The sequence below is a fragment of the Anomaloglossus baeobatrachus genome, chromosome 3, assembly GCF_048569485.1.
Source record: "Anomaloglossus baeobatrachus isolate aAnoBae1 chromosome 3, aAnoBae1.hap1, whole genome shotgun sequence".
Classification (NCBI taxonomy): Eukaryota; Metazoa; Chordata; class Amphibia; order Anura; family Aromobatidae; genus Anomaloglossus; species Anomaloglossus baeobatrachus.
Window position 1 is genome coordinate 102041224 of NC_134355.1, and position 19466 is coordinate 102060689.

At 48.6% G+C, this 19466-nt stretch overlaps 1 protein-coding gene across 1 annotated transcript in view; it reads right to left on the reverse strand.

Moving 5' to 3' along the window:
- The window catches only part of LOC142297178 (protocadherin Fat 4-like), a 225280-nt gene that overhangs the window by 155260 nt on the left and 50554 nt on the right, over positions 1–19466 (reverse strand). Inside the window, exons 13-14 of the mRNA XM_075341447.1 lie at positions 16088–16260; positions 15810–15955 (exon numbers count right to left, since the gene is read on the reverse strand). Of these exons, the coding sequence (XP_075197562.1) occupies positions 15810–15955; positions 16088–16260 (319 nt within the window). The remainder of the gene's footprint in view (positions 1–15809; positions 15956–16087; positions 16261–19466) is intronic.

Genomic DNA, 19466 nt, shown 5'->3' on the forward strand with positions numbered 1-19466 from the left:
ATCTGTAGAGAGGCCAGTTCCTTGAAGAAAGAGCTAGGGATCCTAATCGGCAAGGATTGAAAAAGATATAAGAGACATGGCAGGATATTCATCTTCAATATTGCACATCTCCCGAACCATGTGAAGTAACCCTTCCCCCAGTTGGCGCAGTCTTTTCTAATTGATTGCAGGAGCGGGAGATAATTCAATTTGTAGATTTGACTAGGGTCCGCAGACACCTGGACGCCCAGATACTTCAAGGACTGGCTAGCCCACCTAAACTCGAACGCGGATTGTAGCGAAGTGACTAGCTCAGGGGGAAGAGATATATTTAGGGCCTCCGATTTTGACATATTAATTTTAAAGTTAGATAGTGAGGAGTAGATTTCCAGCTCTCTCAGAAGATTAGGAAGGGAAACCCGAGGGTTGGTAATAAAAAAAAGTAAATCGTCCGCATACGCCGTGATTTTATAAGTAGAACCTGAGACGTTGGGGCCCGATATGTTAATGTTGGTTCTGATCCGACTGAGCAGGGGTTCCAGAGTCAGTATAAAAATCAAAGGCGAGAGAGGACAACCCTGCCTTGTTCCATTGCGGATGGGGAATCTCTCTGAAAGGAGACCGTTCACTCTAACTGCTGCCGAAGGGATGCTGTACAGGGAACAAATCCAAGCAAGCATCATGCTCCCCAACCCCACAGCCCGCAGAACCTCCTCCATAAAAATCCAGTTAACTCTGTCGAACGCTTTTTCTGCGTCGGTCGACAGAAGCATCAAAGGCAGCCCATCGGATTTAGCCTTGTGTATTATGTTCAAAGCCTTAGTCGTGTTGTCCCTTGCTTCCCTGCCCGTCATGAACCCAGCCTGATCCGGGTGAACAATCTCCCCAAGCAATGGGGAAAGTCTGTCCGAAAGAATCCTAGTGAAGAGCTTCAGATCTGTGTTGAGGAGGGAAATGGGTCGGTAACTAGAGCACGAAGTAGGATCTTTGCCCTCTTTAGGGATAACTACTATATTAGCAGCCAGGGTATCACTTGGCAAGGGAGCAGCTTCCGACTGTGGGCCATGGTTGAATGCTGATAGAAATGGGGAAATCAAAATGGAATCCAACTTTTTGTAATAGAGCAGAGGGAAACCATCCGGGCCAGGAGCCTTGCCTGTGGGAGATTTTTTAAGTGCGGACCAGTATTCCTCCTCCGAGATGGGCCTTTCCAGATTGGCCGCATCCTCCGGCTTGAGATGTCTCAAGCCGGAGTCCGCGATGTACATCCGTATACGATTACGCAGTTCCGTCCTGGCCCTCTCAGACCGCCCCTCATCAATTGCATAAAGGGTGGAAAAGAAATCTTTAAAAGCGGAGGCAATGTCTTTCGGCAAAGTAGCCCATCTGTCCCCCGCAATGTGCACTTTAGAGACATATCCTCTCGCTCTCTGAGTCCTCAGAGCTCTAGCCAGAGTCCTGCCACTCTTATTGCCAAATTCATAGAAATGCCGTCTACACCTAGCCAATGTTCCCCTAGCTTTACAACATAATAGGGTCCTCAGTTCCTCCCTCTTCTTGATCAAAATGGCCCCCACATCCCCTCCCAGAGACCCCTTGTGAATTGCCTCCAGCCCTCTAATGTCTGCCAAAAGGGATGTAACCCTAGCTTCTCTTTCTCTCTTCAGACGTGCCCCATGTTTGATGAACAGTCCCCTCACCACACATTTGTGTGCCTCCCAGACTATGCCCGGGGACACCTCCCCCCCCCACTGTCTCTGAAATATTCCCGCAAGGCCTCCCTGATTTCCTGCATTGTCACCGGTTCGTCGAGTAGCGAAGTGTTCAGGGTCCATTGACTCTGCCTCCCAATGGGGTAGCCGAGGGATAGAGTTATTGTGATCAGGGCGTGATCAGAGAATGATATGCACTCGATTGAGGAAGCCACCAGAGAATGTAGATCCCCATGTTTAAGGAAAAAGAGGTCTAATCTGGAGTAGCAATCATGCGCTGCCGAGTAAAATGAGAAATCTTTGTCTGATGGGTGCATCAATCGTCAAGTGTCTATTAGTTGATGATCATGTAAACCCCGTCGCAAGCGACGTAGAACCGAATGTGGCAAACTGGACACCCCTTTGGAGCTATCCCTCGGCGGCTCCAACACAACATTAAAGTCACCCCCGAAGACCAGAGTGCCCTCAGAGAATTCCTCTATCTGCTCAAGGTAACGCAGCAATGTAGGGCATTGACCCGAATTTGGCAAGTAGACCGCCACAAAAGTGAAAGTCTGTGTAGCAATGCGTCCCTTGAGCATCAGAAGCCTTCCCTGATCATCCGATCGAGAGTCCAACAGTTCCCAAGGGAGCGTACTGGACATTAAGATGCTCGTGCCCCTGGATCTAGAGTCAGGGGAGGGTGAATGGTGCACTACAGGATACCTTCTATCGGCAAGTTTGTATGGTTTTGCCTCACAGTAGTGTGTTTCTTGGAGGAAAGCCACCTGGATTCTGTTTTTACATAGTAGGTTCAGGAGAATAGACCGTTTCTCCGGGCTGTGAAGACCCTTAACATTCAGTGAGCCCACCCGAAGCTCGGCTTGTCTCTGCTTTGTCATACTCCGTCACGGACCTCTGGAGAAACGAACCACAAATTACACACCCACACAAAAAAAAAAAAAAAAGAGGGAATAAGAGGGGAGAAGGAAAGGAGGAGGGAAACGGACGAGTGGAAGAGAGAGGGTTGAGAGAATGTAGCCAAGCGAAAGCAAAGACCCTTTAGCAGGGGAAAGAGAAAGATGTAGAAGAGCAAAAAGTGTAAAGGAAGAGAGTGGAAAAGCAGCAGATCTGCCGCACGCAGTACCAGGGACCAGCCCAGAAACTGCTTAGGGATAATTAGGGACAAGAACTGACATGTGGCCAGAGCTCCATCCCGCGCCACACTTATGTATGCTTGGTGACCCAGACCCCAAACAAACGGGGAGGGTCTGTCAAATTAACCTCCCGCGATCCCTCCCGCCCAAGACGGAGATGCAAGACCCCCCCGCCCCCCCCTCAAACGACCCAACGTCAATAGAACAAAGTTGCATTGAACGTAAGTCAGTACGCTGTGGACTGTTGGGCCAGTCGCACAGCCCTAACCCTTGCCAACGGAACAAGGAGGCAACCCCCAACCATACTCCTCTCCCGACCCCTCAGCCACCACTTTGGTCACTTCCCCGACCCATCAGCAACCGAGAGATTTCATGACCCTCCAAAATCATCACAGTGGGAGGATTGGACGCCATCCCTCCTTCTTCGCCGCCCAGTTGGGGCCTGAGGTTCCCACTCCATCCAGTCCGGGATAGAGCAATCTGGTATTCCAAGAAAGTCATACAATTTTGAAAGCTCAGAGTGCCTCCTCAATTGGAACACAGAGTCCCCCTTGCGGACAATCAGATGAAAGGGGTGGCCCCATCTGTACGAGGCACTTGCCTCTTTGACTTTGAGCAGAAGGGGGTGAAGCAACCGTCTCATGTATAGTGTACGGCTGGAGACATCCGGAAAAAGCTTCACCACAGCCCCATCTACATCCACCGAGCCCCGCGACCAGGCTCCCTGAAGAATCCTCTCTCTATCCCCATAATAATGCAAGCGACATAATACGTCTCTGGGGAAGGAAGCAGATCTGGGGCCAGGCCTTGCGACCCTATGAATTCTGTCAAAGAGATAGGCGGCCTCAGGTGGGCGATCAGTGACTTGATTGAATATGGATAGGACTTTGGCGCGCAGCACATCTTGGGGCCAGTCCTCCGGGATACCTTTCAGCCTTATATTATTTCTTCTGCCCCTGTTTTCTTGATCGTCCAATAGCAGAGCAAGCTCCCTAATGCGGGCATTAGAAGTCTCACAGTCCCGTTCAATCCTCTCCATTCTACCCTCCAGGGACTCCTGTGCTTGCTCTGTAGCCTCTATTCTATCTTCCAGCACCACCATTTCCTCTCTCAGGGTAGTCAGCGCCATCTGATGGGAGGATTCTATTCTAGCCACCACATCCTCCAGATCTTTTTTGCTAGGGAGGGCCAATATAAGCTCTCTCAGAGCCTGCAAATCATCCCGAGGGGGGCCGGGGGGCTGGTCGTCTGCCATCAAGGGGTCTTCTGCTTGCCCCAGAGGAGGAGGGGTACCTGGAGTGCAGAGGGACGCAGAGAATCCCAGTATCGGTGATCCCCCGGATGTCATGGCCTCCTCTGTCTCCTCAGTGACATGCTGTGTGGCCGGGCCTGTGGGTCCCCCCCTCCTCCATGCCTCTTTACCTTGCTCTGCCGCCGCCGGCCTCCCTGCTGAGACGCTCGCTCGTTTCTCCCCTTCACCCGACACACGAGCTGCTGCTGAGGCTGTGGGCAGGCGCCGGGTCACACCAGGGGAATCCCCAGCCTGAGAACGCTGCTGAGACGCCGGCGCCATCTTGTCCTGGGCCGCCGGCGGGAGCTCCCGGCCAGACCCTGCCAGGTATCTGGAGAGGCTCCCCTGGGACTTCTGGCCCACTCCGGGGGATGCGGAGGCGGGGGCACCGCCCGGTCTTCTCTTGGGGGCCATCCTGGACGAGAAGGGGCCACCGGAATCTGTAATATCAAGCTGTGGGCGCAGGAGCTCTGGAGGTAAGCTTCCTCACGCCACCATGTCTAGGACACGCCCCCCCAGTTTTTTCTTTATAGGCTTTAATGAATGGTTTTGATCAAAGCGTCTGTGGCAAGACTTGAAAATTGCTGTTCACAGACGCCTCCATCCAATCTCACTGAGATAGAGCTATTTTAATAGAAGAATGGGCAAAAATTTCAGCCTCTCAATGCGCAAAGCTGGTGGTCCTACAAAGTATAGATTCAGGGGGCTGAATACAAATGCACATCACAATTTTTAGATTTATATGTTTTAAATATTTAAAAAGATATGCAACATATCCTTTAAACTTCACAAATACTTGCTTATTCTGTTTGTATACATATTAAATCCCAATAAAATACATTTAAGTTTTTGAGCGTAAGAAGAAAAAAATGTGGAAAAGTTCATGGGGTATAAATACTTCAAGACACTGTATGTTAGGCCCGTTTCACACGTCAGTGAAAAACACAGACGTTTTTCACTGGCGTGTAAAACACGCACATGTCCCTGCGTGTGCCGAAAATCACGGCACACGTGGGTTGTCTAAGTGCAATCCGGGCTCCGTTCTCCGTGGCCCGTGATTGCACTTAGAGATTCACTCACCTGCGCCCGTTCCCGCTGTCCTTGGTGCTGATCGCTCCTGCGACGCAGCATCCGGCCGGCGGTGACCCCCGCAGCAGCTGCTTCCGGTTCGGCTGTGTCGCGCATAATGAATATGCGCGACAGTAATCAGCCGGCACAGAAGGAGCAGGGAGAACGGGCTGCAGAGGACATCGCTGGATGCCGGGTGAGTTAAAATGTTTATTATTTTAAAAGCACGTTTTTTTCTGGCACGTGTTTCACGGACCACACCACTGCGTGGTCCGTGGAACATCAGTGATGCCAGAAAAAAATGGACATGTCTCCGTGCGGCAATCACGCACACGCGGGTACGCCGCACGGAGACACGTGCAGTGAAAAATCACTGACGTGTGAGCAGACCCATTCATTACAATGGGTCTGCGTATGTCAGTGATTCTGGTAAGTTTAAAAAAAAGCACAAAGGTACCAGAATCACTGACATGTGAAAGGGGCCTTATTAGCATAATCAGCATCTTTCTCCTCCTAAACTGATCATTCATTCTCAAAATTTTCAATTCATGGGTAAAGACTGTCTTCAGTGAAAACAGTCTTTCCCATTAGTGAGATAGGAGATGACAGTTGGTGTTTATAAAGTTCTATGGAGAACGTTAAGTATCATTCCAGAAAAACTTGCAGCAGAATGTCTGTAAAAAATCAGAAATATAGCCACCAAACAAATCACAATACTCAACCAAAATAATGACCCATACTAGATGAAAGTAGTCAGCGCAAAACTGAACAATTAATCATATACAAAAATATGCACAAGAAGACTAAATAAAATACAATACTTTTATTAATGAATTTTAAAAAGTTTAAAAAATACACATTAAGACCTTCCCCCAGGAAGAAGGCACAAGCGTTAAAACGTGCGTCAGGATCGGGGTCAGTGGCACTGAAGCACCTTACCAGGTTTTCATGCCTTAGGCAGCTACTATGCACTCAGCACTTTAATGCTCTCTAAACCTTGATAGGATCTGATTCAGATTATGGCTGATCTATAATGTATGACTTTACATATGTCTGTCCTATAGTGGCTTTACTTGTGGTACTATGGTCAATGTGTTACATACTGCACATATATTATCTTATAGAGCTGCATTATACTTACTTGTATTTGAAGAAGTGACCAATTTCAGGTGTGTTACTAGATTACCGTGGCGCCCCAGGATCTGGTTGCCACAACAGCATTGCCCCTCAAAAGGGTTAATGCTGAGCCTGGAGGTAATTGGGGAAATCAGTGGCCAGTAAGTACCAACATCAAACGCAGTTTCTCCCTCAGGCCAGCAGAGGGAGCTCTGAACCTGGAGTTCCAGGGAGCATTCCTCAAGCCTGACCTGAGGGAGGAGTTAGTGTTCAGTCTGTGAGGACAGTCCAGAGAGTGAAGACGCAGAGTAGTGCTGTCCTGTGGATTGGGGTCTGGAGCTGGAATAGCTTGGCCCAGTGAAGCAGGATTGGCAGAGAGGCACAGAACAGAATTAGACATCAGAGTCTGTGGTTGCCAGGGTGTAAAATCCTTCCCTGGCAGCCGAATCCGAAGGGCAGGAGAGCTGCAAGCACCTGGCCCATAAGCAACCTGAAGGTACAGCTGCATCAACAGGGCCCGGTGTGGACTCCAGCAGAGAAGCACCAGAGAGGGCCTGCGCAGCCTACCACACAGGGAGAGGGACGTACCACCGGTCCCAGCAGCAAGAGGGCCATTGCTAACTCAGAGTGCAGGATCCTATGAGAGCAAAGAAAGAACAGGGAGTAGGCCTCATACTCAGCTGGCCAAAAAGAGCACCCCAGTTACTTCCAGGCCGGTCGGAGCCTTCTACCACCTGTAACGGTCTCCCAGGACTAACCATTTACCAAGTAAAGGAGGAGAAGGTAAAGAGACTGTTGTTTGTGTCCGGTCCTTTCACCGCCCTGTCGGCCCTGCACTACACCGCAACTACATCAACACTATCAAGCACCAACAGTTGCCCCGGGGCACCGCTCCACTTGTGGGGAGCAGGACCATCCAAGCTGCCATTACATCAGCCCCGGAGGCCCCATACAGCAGCGGTTGCTTAATAGCCGCAAACCACAGGTGGCGTCACGAATATAAACTTTAATAATCACCCCCACTGAAGCCTTATTAATTGACTCCCGCCAGGGTCACGGAGTCGGGCCCCGCCACCACTGACGACCCCCGGACTAGTCCGGCCCGGCACCGGGTGTCCCATAGCCCTGGGGTGGGCGAGTCAACTTTGGCGTCACGAACAGGATTTCGTGCCCGGACCCACCGGGTACTGTGCGCCTGAAAAGACTGTGTTTTACTGTTGAAAAACTGCCGCCACCATTACCGCTTGCAAAGTGCGGGAAGAAGGGGGGCGTGCCCGAAAAAGAGCGCGAAGGAAGCGCGCGAGCAGAGCGGAGGGTGGTCGTTAACCCCGCGCTACCCAGAAGAGATTTGAAAAAGAGAGCGGAGCCTGGTAAGGTCCACTAAGGGCGAGGAAAGATGTCCGACGCCGAGGAAGGGCAGGTGGGTGCTGTAGCCCAAGACGTCGCGGCACCGGACGATGCACTCCCAGTCGCCGTCGCCCCAGCCCCCGCTGCATCGCCTGTAATGCCGCTCACCATGCCATACCTTCCAGGAGCGGACTGGCTACCACAGTACTCTGGGGAGTCACATACCCTGAGCGACTTCAGAGAAAGATTGTACAGCTTATTCAAAGTGTACCCTCTGACTGAGAGCCAGAAAGTGGGCATAATAATAGGACAGTTAGCTGGTGCAGCCCAGCGTGAAGTAAAGTCCTGACCTGATACTGATAAAGGGACAGTCACCCAGATACTGGCCAAGTTAAAGACTACTTTTGACACCCGCACCGCAGCAGAGATAAAAATGAGATTCTTTGGGTGCAAACAACGGGCCACAGACAGCATACAGGACTTTGCCTTAAACCTGCAAGAGGCCCTGAGAGCAATTAAACAGGTGGACCCAGAGAGCGTACGTGAAGAAGACAAACTCCTAACTGAGCAGTTCATAGAAGGGCTCCTGTCAGATGCTCACAGGACACAGCTGCGTATCATGGTCCTGCAGAACCCTGCTCTGGACTTTGCAAAGTTTAAGGACCAGGCCATTCGGGTACTGAGGGAATCTACACCAAATAATCCATTACCCCTCCGGCCACTTGCTATCACGTACCCAGAGGTAATGCCTGCAACCCGAGCCACTGCAGGGGCCGAGGCGCAGTCCCTGGATAAGGATCCCGCTGCTGAGCTCAGACAACAGGTCCAGGAACTGACCAAGAATGTGGCTGCCCTTGTAAAGACCGTGCAGTCTCTACAAGTGACCCCATCACCTGCAAGAATCGAGTTGGCCTCCAGTCCAGATGACGTCCCGTGGATGCGGCAGAGGAGGATTCCGCCGACCCGAGGAAAAGACACAGACCGGTATGATTCAGCTGGACAACCAATCTGCCGCCGCTGCAGCCAGGCGGGCCACATCGCAAGACACTGTCCTTTAAACGGGCCGACCCTGGGGCAAGAAGCCAACCCCCAGGTGTAAGAAAGCCCGGCTCAACTCCCTGTCGCAGCAAGTATGTGGGAGGACGACCGGTTCTGCCTATTGTGCTGGATGGGATCCCTCTGACTGCCCTCCTGGATACGGGGTCCCAGGTAACAACCATCCCTTATAAACTGTACAAAAGATTGGGCTGATTCAGACATTGACCATGTCCCAGATGATGATTTAACAATTGTGGCCAGTAATGGTCATCCCTTGCCTCAAATTGGGTATAAGGAAGTAACCATTAAAGTGGGGCGGGTAGAATTGCCATGTCAGGGGATGATAATAGTAGATATTGATTGCAAGGAATCTAACCCACTGCTAACCATTGGTACAAATGTAATGGAAAATTGTATTGCCGAAGTGATAATTTTGTTACAGCAGGCGGCTGAAACTGCCAGCTCCGGGCAGCAGCGTGCCCTACAGAGGGAGATCAGAGCCCTGATGAGGAGGCAGCAGGTAGAGCTGGCCGGAGGAGAAATTGGCAGTGTAAGGGTAAGTGACCCTCTCCCCATTGCAATTCCCCCAAAAAGTGAGATGTTGATATGGTGTCGGGCAGCAATAGGCCTCAAGGGTCAGGATTACCAGGCCCTGGTGGAACCTGTGTATTCAGAAAGTAGGCCTGGAGTCCTGATAGCCAGAGGGGTAGCAGACGTCCGCAAGGGAAGAGTGCCCATCCGTGTCCTGAATTGTGGGGAGGAGGAAGCCAACTTGCCCCGGTATGCCACTGTAGCAAAACTGTACACTGTCAGTAACAATACCATCAAAGCAGTGGAACCCTTGATCCCGTCCGACCAGGCGGAAGGCAATGGCTCCAAGGGACAGCTGGAGGACTGGTGCCAAAAATTACATGTGGGCACCGACTCCACCCCCTCACACCAAAAGAATGGGGTTTACCGGGTGGTACAAGAATACGAGCGGGTCTTCAGCAAACACCCCCTAGATTTTGGGCAGGTAAAAGGGGTTAAACATCAAATCCCCACTGGTGACCATCATCCCATTAAAGAGAGATACCACCCTGTACCCCCAGCACAGTATCAGCGTGCCAAAGAAATGTTGCGGGAAATGAAGGAGGCTGCGGTGATCAGAGATAGTTGTAGCCCCTGGGCAGCTCCACTAGTGTTCGTAAAGAAAAAAGATGGCACAATGAGAATGTGTGTTGACTACAGGCAAATTAACTGCATTAGGGCTCCGCCACACATCCGTGAAAACCACGTCCGTGTAAAACGGGCCGTTTTTCGGGTCCGTTTTCCGTTTTTTAGGTCCGTTTTTATGGTATGTGTGGCCTGCGTGTGTATCCCGTATGCTAGCCGTATGTGCGTGTGGAATGTCCGTGTGTGCGTGAGTGAAATAACTGACATGTGTATGTGTTGTCCGTGTGAAATGTACGTGTGTGATGCAAAATGTCGTTACTACATGTCGGAAGACAGAGTAGCGGGATGAGAATGAACTCGGGTGAACTTCACCCGACTTCATTGTCATGCCGCGGCTCTGTCTTTGTGCCGTGTACTGATTAGCGGTCACCTGTGAAGGATTCACCGGTGACCACTAATCCCCCGAGTGACTGAAGTGTCCCCCCCTCTCTCATACTCACCGTTCCCCGATCCCCGGCGCTGCACGGCATTCACACTGTTCCGGCGGCTTTTTCTAATTTGAAAAAGCCGGCCGCCCATTAATCAATCTCGTATTCCCTGCTTTACCCGCCCACCGGCGGCTGTGATTGGTTGCAGTGAGACACGCCCACCACGCTGAGTGACAGGTGTCACACTGCACCCAATCACAGCAGCCGGTGGGCGTGTCTATACTGTGCATTAAAATAAATAAATAATTAAAAAAAACGGCGTGCGGTCCCCCCCCCCATTTTAATACCAGCCAGATAAAGCCATACGGCTGAAGGCTGGTATTCTCAGGATGGGGAGCTCCATGTTATGGGGGACCCCCCACCCTAACAATATCAGTCAGCAGCCGCCCAGAATTGCCGCATACATTATATGCGACAGTTCTGGGGCTGTACCCGGCTCTTCCCGATTTACCCTGGTGCGTTGGCAAATCGGGGTAATAAGGAGTTATTGGCAGCCCATAGCTGCCAATAAGTCCTAGATTAATCATGTCAGGCGTCTATGAGACACCTTCCATGATTAATCTGTAAGTTACAGTAAAAAAACACACACACCTGAAAAAATCCTTTATTAGAAATAAAAAACACAAACAAATTCCCTCATTACCAATTTATTAACCCCGACAAACCCTCCATGTCCGGCGTACTCCACGGACCTCCAGCGTCGCATCCAGCTCTGCTGCATGCAGGTGACCGGAGCAGCAGAAGACACCGCCGCTCCGGTCACCTCCACGCAGCTAATGAGATGAGTAGCGCGATCAGCTGCTGTCACTGAGGTTACCCGCGGCCACCGCTGGATCCAGCGTTGGCCGCGAGTTACCTGAATTGTAACCGCAGAGATATAGTAACATTGGTGCACGTTTGGCCGTGTCTCCAGTATACACGGAAACGGATCAAACACGCACGTGTTTCACGGATGTGTGTTTCAAGCCTTACACATAAAGATGCTTATCCACTACCCAGAATAGAAGAGTCACTAGCAGCCTTAAAATCAGCTAATTATTTCTCCACCTTGGATCTCACCAGTGGGTATTGGCAGGTTCCCGTGGCAGAGGCAGACAAGGAGAAGACTGCATTCACGACACCAATGGGTCTCTGCGAGTTCAATTGTATGCCGTTCGGGCTCTGCAATGCCCCAGGAACATTTCAGAGATTGATGGAGTGCTGCTTGGGCCATTACAACTTTGAAACCGTGCTATTGTACCTGGATGACGTCATAGTCTATTCCAAGACCTATGAAGACCACCTGAGGCACTTAGCAGAAGTGTTTGAGTCCTTGTCAGAGTATGGCCTGAAGATCAAGCCGTCCAAATGTCACCTCTTGAAGCCAAAGGTACAGTACCTGGGTCATGTGGTCAGCGCAGAAGGTGTGGCACCTGATCCAGAGAAAGTCACAGTAATCAAGGACTGGCCAAGACCCACCACGGTAAAGGAGGTGCGGCAGTTCCTTGGGCTGGTGGGCTACTACCGAAGGTTCATTGATGGTTTCACAAAGATAGCAGCGCCTCTTCAAGATCTCCTGGTGGGCCAGCCAAAGAAGGCTAAGAAGCAAAGCCCTCCATTTGAAATGGGAACTGTGTCACCTGAAGCGGTTCAAGAGATAGAAGATTGGGATACAGAGCGACAACAAAAATACCGCAAAGTTCAGGAATGCGTGGAAAAGAACCTGTCCCAAGCCAGAATGAGACAAGAAAAGAACTACAATCAAACAGCCCCAGCAACTCCCTTAGCACCTGGAGAACAGGTCCTCAAGAAAAAGTGGAGAACGCATAAATTAGATGATCAGTGGGAGAATGAACCCTACACCATTATTCCCTCCAATTTTGACAATAGTAAAGTGTGTCTCATAAGCAAAGACGAAGGCAAAACCTATCAAGCAGTTTCTAGAGACCGCCTGAAAGTGTGCCCTGAACGGTGCAAAATCCAAAAGGAAGTATAAGAAGTACAAGAAAGTCCCCAAATTCAAGAAAAAGAGGAAGAAATGATCCAAACAATACTTGGAAAATTCCCTAAAACATGGACCCAAATAAATAATGCTATAGTGGTACCAGTATTGACATTCCCGCAAATGGTCGAACCAGCAGCAGAAGAGGTCCCGGATCCATCTGAAGACAAGTTGGTCCCAACAATAGATGTCACGCCAGCAGTGGAACAGGAGAATCAACCCCCTGCCAGTGGTGAACCTGTCGTACCCTTGGCGAATCTAAGACCCCGTAGGCAACCATCACGCATACCTATCAGGGTTAGGCCTACCAGTGGCACTGAGGTAGCAGACACTCCAAGTAGTCAGGGACAAACACCAGAGCTACGCAGGTCCCAACGTAGCACTCGGGGACAGCCCCCTCCAAGGTATAGGGAGTAAAAAGAAAAAGTACCTATTAGAGTGTATATAGTTATTTAAAATGTCTCGTATAAAATACTTTTTATTTTAGGTGATTAAGTAAATGGACAATTGGGCCACTGGACTATGGGTGGCCAACACTTTAATTGTTTATAGTTTGCACATATTGTGCTCTTCACCCCTGAAGAAAAACCCATCCAGCGTGCATAGAGTGGGGTCATCAATGCTCTGACGCACGCCCAGAGCCTACGTTGGGGGTTTTATCGCGGCGGGTCCCCCATGGAGCAGTGTAATGGACACCCGGCAGGGAGCCACACTGGACTCTTATAGTGTTATTTAAGTTTGTAACGTTTAAGAAAATGTGCCTCCCACCATGGGATGAAATGTTCTAACATGTTATGTCTTGTTATGTTTTGTTTCCTCAGTCCGGGAGTACTGGTTTTAACTAAGGGGGAGTGTGGCGCCCCAAGATCTGGTTGCCACAATGGCATTGCCCCTCAAAAGGGTTAATGCTGAGCCTGGAGGTAATTGGGGAAATCAGTGGCCAGTAAGTACCAACATCAAACGCAGTTTCTCCCTCAGGCCAGCAGAGGGAGCTCTGAACCTGGAGTTCCAGGGAGCATTCCTCAAGCCTGACCTGAGGGAGGAATTAGTGTTCAGTCTGTGAGGACAGTCCAGAGAGTGAAGACGCAGAGTAGTGCTGTCCTGTGGATTGGGGCCTGGAGCTGGAATAGCTTGGCCCAGTGAAGCAGGATTGGCAGAGAGGCACAGAAGAGAATTAGACATCAGAGTCTGTGGTTGCAAGGGTGTAAAATCCTTCCCTGGCAGCCGAATCCGAAGGGCAGGAGAGCTGCAAGCACCTGGCCCATAAGCAACCTGAAGGTACAGCTGCATCAACAGGGCCCGGTGTGGACTCCAGCAGAGAAGCACCAGAGAGGACCTGCACAGCCTACCACACAGGGAGAGGGACGTACCAGCGGTCCCAGCAGCAAGAGGGCCATTGCTAACTCAGAGTGCAGGATCCTATGAGAGCAAAGAAAGAATAGGGAGTAGGCCTCATACTCAGCTGGCCAAAAAGAGCACCCCAGTTACTTCCAGGTCGGCCGGAGCCTTCTACCACCTGTAACGGTCTCCCAGGACTAACCGTTTACCAAGTAAAAGAGGAGAAGGTAAAGAGACTGTTGTTTGTGTCCGGTCCTTTCACCGCCCTGTCGGCCCTGCACTACACCGCAACTACATCAACACTATCAAGCACCAACAGTTGCCCCGGGGCACCGCTCCACCTGTGGGGAGCAGGACCATCCAAGCTGCCATTACATCAGCCACGGAGGCCCCATACAGCAGCGGCGGCTTAATAGCCGCAAACCACAGGTGGCGTCACGAATATAAACTTTAATAATCACCCCCACTGAAGCCTTATTAATTGACTTCCGCCAGGGTCACGGAGTCGGGCCCCGCCACCACTGACGACCCCCGGACTAGTCTGGCCCGGCACCGGGTGTCCCATAGCCCTGGGGTGGGCGAGTCATTACTATAGGTTCATTGCAAGTCCTATTTTACGCTAACACTTATATATTCCTTGTACCTGTTTTATTGGTGCACTGTATATGTCCTAAGTGCCTTTTGGATTCTTTGGTGCTGGGGTCCCATTGTGGGCTTGCTGCCCTGTACCTGTCCACCTTAGTTTTATTTTGCATTACTATTGTGTATTTTTTACACTTTTTAAATATCATTAATAAAAGTATTGTATTTTATTTAGTCTTCTTACGCATTGTTTTGTATATGATTAAAAGCAGAATGTCTGTCTACCTCTTCCCACCTCCTGTCGCTCCTCTCTCCATAGAATTTTAAAACCACCAAATGTCACTCATCTATTATCTCAGTAATATGAAAATCTGTTTTCACTAATGCAGATTTTACCCATGAATTGACAGTGAAAGATCAGGTGAACGAAATCAACTAATTAGGTGACTTCTAGAGGCAATTCATCACTCAGGATTTTATTTATGGGTATCAAACTACAGGGGGCTGAATACAAATGCACCTCACAATTTCAAGATTTATATTTTTAAAATATTTAGAAAACCTTGTATCATTTCCTTTTCACAAATGCTTGCTACATTGTGTTGGTCTTTGTATATCCCAATAAAATATAGTTAAGTTTGTGGGTGTCACGTCAAAAAATGTGGAAATGTTCACAAGGTATTAATACTTTTTCAAGACACTATATACACACTGTATACACACTTTATATATATACACACACACAAGCACATACATTCTAAATCCTAAACTAAGCCATTTTCTTTCTGTGCTTTCTACCTGACTTTTATGGCAAATCTCGATAAAAAATGTTAAAAAACAGTGGGGTCAGTGAAGGTTATAGGCATTTCTGAACGGATGAGTTTTCAGGTTCCGTTTGAAGTTTGCAAGTGTAGTAGATAGGAGTTCAGGTGAGAGCACCGGAGATCACCCCGGCCTGTCTGCAGCTGTCATGAACTGAACCGCAATTGCTGGGGAATAAATCACTCGGCGCTCGTGGCTCAGTCTAGGCTGCATGTCGGAGCTCAGGTTAGAGGTCCGGAGTGCAATGCAGATACCCGAATCCAGGCCTGGCATTACTGTAGATTCCTCCAGGAGCCAGTCCGACGCTGCACTCACCGCTCCCGTGCAGGCACACTACAATACTTTGATCTGCCCTTCTTAGGGCAGATCAAAGTGCGCCTGCGCAGGACCTCAGTGCCGGCAAGTGTGGATGATGTAGGATAAGTCATGCACCCCCAGCTTCAAAAGAAGGACGACAAAGATGGCCGAAAGAGGAGGCGCTGGCACCAGAGAACAGAGATGCCCATATGACCCAACTCCACCGCAGCGACCGTTTCGGTGACTAATATAAAGTGATTTTTACGTTCTCACAGCGGCCTGGGCTTTTATATACAGCATATTAGAATGCTGTATATAAGAGCCCACTGGTGGTGGCCACAGCTTATAAGCCCCAAATGTGGTAACCGGTTCCCTTTAATAACTTGTGTTTTACAAGAAAGTTAGGGAGATCAATTAAAGAAAGCAATAACATTTTTGCACAAATTGAAAGCAACTTACCAGTGGATGACCGTGGTGTGACGCCATGATCAGTTGCAATCACAGGTACCACAATACTAGTTGCAGTAATGGTAGATACACGATTTGTTAAAAAGATATCGCCATTTTTTTCCTTAATGGCAAATCCACTATGAGGCTGTGCAAACCTAAACATATTTTTAAAATCATAAAATAAATATTTTTCTAAATGCATAAATGAAATAACTGGCAGTGAGCAATGATGAAAAAAAAGACCAAAACCCAATTAAATTTGACTTTTTCCATCAGTTATGTGTTACCTATAAGAAATCAGGGAATTGTTCCCGATATCCAGGTCAGTAGCGGACACTGACATTATTGTATCTCCTGCTTTTGCTTTATTTAAGATCAGATTTGCATAGTATTCTTCTTTTGTGAAAGTTGGGACATTGTCATTAATGTCCTGTATGACAATCGCTGCCTCTGCATAGCTCTAGGAAGGAAAGGAATCACTAATTACATTTCTCTATAATTCAAACATACCAACTTCCAATTTACTCTTATGGGACCCAAAATAATCCCAATTATTTAGAATTATATTGTGAATTTACAAGTGCGATCTTCTATGTATAGGGAAAAACATTTGCTCAATCAAGTAAAAAAATAGCCAGTTTGTGCTCTTATTTTAATTCTGCTGCTCCCCTGTGTATTGTTTTTATTTTTATAAATCTGCCATACAGTTCCGGAGATATGGGTCTTTTTATTTAGTACTCCTTTTATACTTTTTAACAAAGGGTCATTGTTCACAGGTTAATAATGCAGAACAGGCAAAAAGGAAGTCCCCAGCTGTCCCTCAAGCTAGGGGGCCCCTTGCTATCCTTAATCTCAGGCATACTCCTGATGGTGGAGAGGCCTGAGTCTCCTTCCTGGCACTGCTCCTGACCAGGTCTGATCTGATTCCCCTCATCCCCCCAGGGAGGGACAGGATAGGAGTATAATGAAATCCTCATATAAAGACAAACAAGGTAAAACCAAAACTTTGTCACACAGTACGCACACACAAAGGTAAAGATAATCAGAGGTTCAAGAGGAAAAACAAGAGCAGGGAGATAGCTACAAAATGGGTAAACCGCACAACCGCACCAAGCAAAGAGCACAACTTTCACCAGTAAGTCTGAGGTACTACACCTCACAAAGCAACATAGAAAACATTATAGCTGGCATGGGTGGAAGGTTTCAACCAGCATAAATAGGAGGGGAGCAGATGTGATAGGCCACCCAACATCATGTGACCAAACGAGCAAGCAGACCAGCAAAGATTAACTCTTGCTAGCCTGACCATAAATTACCACACAACAGATTGATGACTGAGTCTGCCTGTGTAGATTGCAGACACCAAAGAAACCATCGGGTGGAGTGTCAGATTCTGCAATCTTAAAGGGAACCTGTCAGGTCAAAAAAGCATTCTGAACTACCAGCAGGAGCCTGTGTGAGCTGCTAACCCCTTCCTACCCATCCCTGTGTTGTTATATTGTGTAATATGAAAGTAATAAAATACGTTTTATTATTTACATATTCCCTATGTAAATAGCAGAGGTCTTTAGCCCCATGAGTGTCTCATCGCCCTGTGGGTGTGATACCATGGATTTACATCAGCGACGTGACCGTCGCTACATCAGAATCTTGCGTGCGTACACTTACCATTCTCACCGCCGCCTCATCCTGGTGCTTGCTTCTCGGCTTCTGACGTGCATGACCGGAACCGCAGGCGTCTTCTGAGCATGCGCAGTGCGCGTCAGAAGCCGACATGCAAACACCAGAATGAGGTGGCGAGAATGGTAAGCGCGTACGTGTGAGACGTGAGACTTGAGACGGTCACGTCGCTGATGTAAATCAATGGTATCACACCCACAGCGCGATGAGACGCCCATGGGTCTAGAGTCCCTGCTCATTTACATAGGACATATGAAAGTAATAAAACGTTATTTTATTACTTTCATGTTACACAATATAACAACACAGGGATGATTAGGAAGGGGTTAGTAGCTCACACAGGCTCCTGCTTGTAGGTCAGAACGCTTTTTTGACCTGACAGGTTCCCTTTAACAGCACCCAACGCTACCATGACAGTCATCGAAGTTTGTGCAAAACTCCATTTGCCATACGTCAAGAAAGCCTGATTCCAGCAATGTATTACTTACTGGACTTTTTGGTGTAGTTTTGCTAAAATCCTTGTTTGTCTGATGTAGATGTATCAGACCTAAGCTGAGCTGTGTATAACCCTGCCCATACTCTTGATTGGCAACGTCTTGTATACACTAAATTGAGAGCAAGCTGCTAATCAGTGGTGGGGCGTGTTACATAGATTATATGGACTTTTTTTTACACTGAGCCAAGTCAGGTAGTGATAATCCTGCTGATAAAATACTGATTGTACTGCATTTCCCAAATTTTTCTTTTTTTATTGCAAATATATTGATTTTCAGAAAGAAATAAGCATTTTTAGAAAAGATCTAGATCGAAAAAACTGCCATATTCACCTTTCTTTCCATGATCCTTAGGTTAATTTCCCACACCCTTGGCAACAATGAATAGAGGATAGCTGGTTGTTTCCCCCCTCTTTCCAGGAGCTCAATGGCTATCTCTGTGATACATATGCCTATGGTTCCATGGAATGCAATACAAAGAGGTGTATCTGATATAGTAGGTATAGATTACGAGTGTGTCACGTGTCATGGGTCACAGACAGTTCTGTCGTATTCGGCTATAGAAGGTCACAGCATTTGACTGAGCAAACTACTTCCTGACCTATTACTCCGGCTTGGTGTATTTGGTATCCTGTGTATCTCCTCAGCTTGGTTTTCATCCTTTTCCTTTTAGGACCCTGGGGAGTTCATCACCCTTTCAGCTGTTTTTCATCAGCACTTCCCTTGGTGTCTTTGTATACCTTTATTTTCCCTTACTCTGTGCTGGTGATTGCTCTTATTAGTGATGGGCAGTCAGGCTCTTTTTGGTGATCCGGTTCCCATGGCTCCGTTCACCAAAAAGAGCCGGATCTTTTGGCTCGTTCATGGCTCCCTATTAAATATCTGTTCACCAAAGGTGAACACATATTTAAGCTTGTGTTAATGATGCTGAAACCATGCCCACCTGCAGCTAAACCCTGCCCACCCACAACGGGCCAATTAATTTGCCGACTGGGCGGGTTTTTGTTCAGGTGGGCAGGGTTTCGCTGATCACACGCCCAAATTTTACGCCCAGTGAGAGCCGTTAAGAGAATTTAGTGGCTCTCACTGGTGATCCGGCTCCTGTCAGTCACAGCAGGGAACCGGATCTTCCTGTCGGATCGTTCGCGACCGACACATCACTAGCTCTTATAACCGTAACAAGTCTTCATTGTAAGCAGTCACTTCTAAGCATTTGGAGAAACATTGTTGTTGTTGCTGTTCCTTTCATTGAGTCATCTGGAGATAAGTTATTTATTAACTTTCCCACTGTTTGTTATCCCTGTGTCTTCTTTAGAGCTTAGTGGGGTTGACATCCGCTCCCTACCTAGGGCCTACTTCAGGGTCAGCCAAAGTATCCGGCTCGGCGCATAGGTGCAGAACCTATCTAGGGTGATCAGGGAAGCCAGGATCCAGAGGTAGGCTTGGTCAGTGATCAGCATCTCACCCTTCTCTAAACACAAGGTTTCCCTTC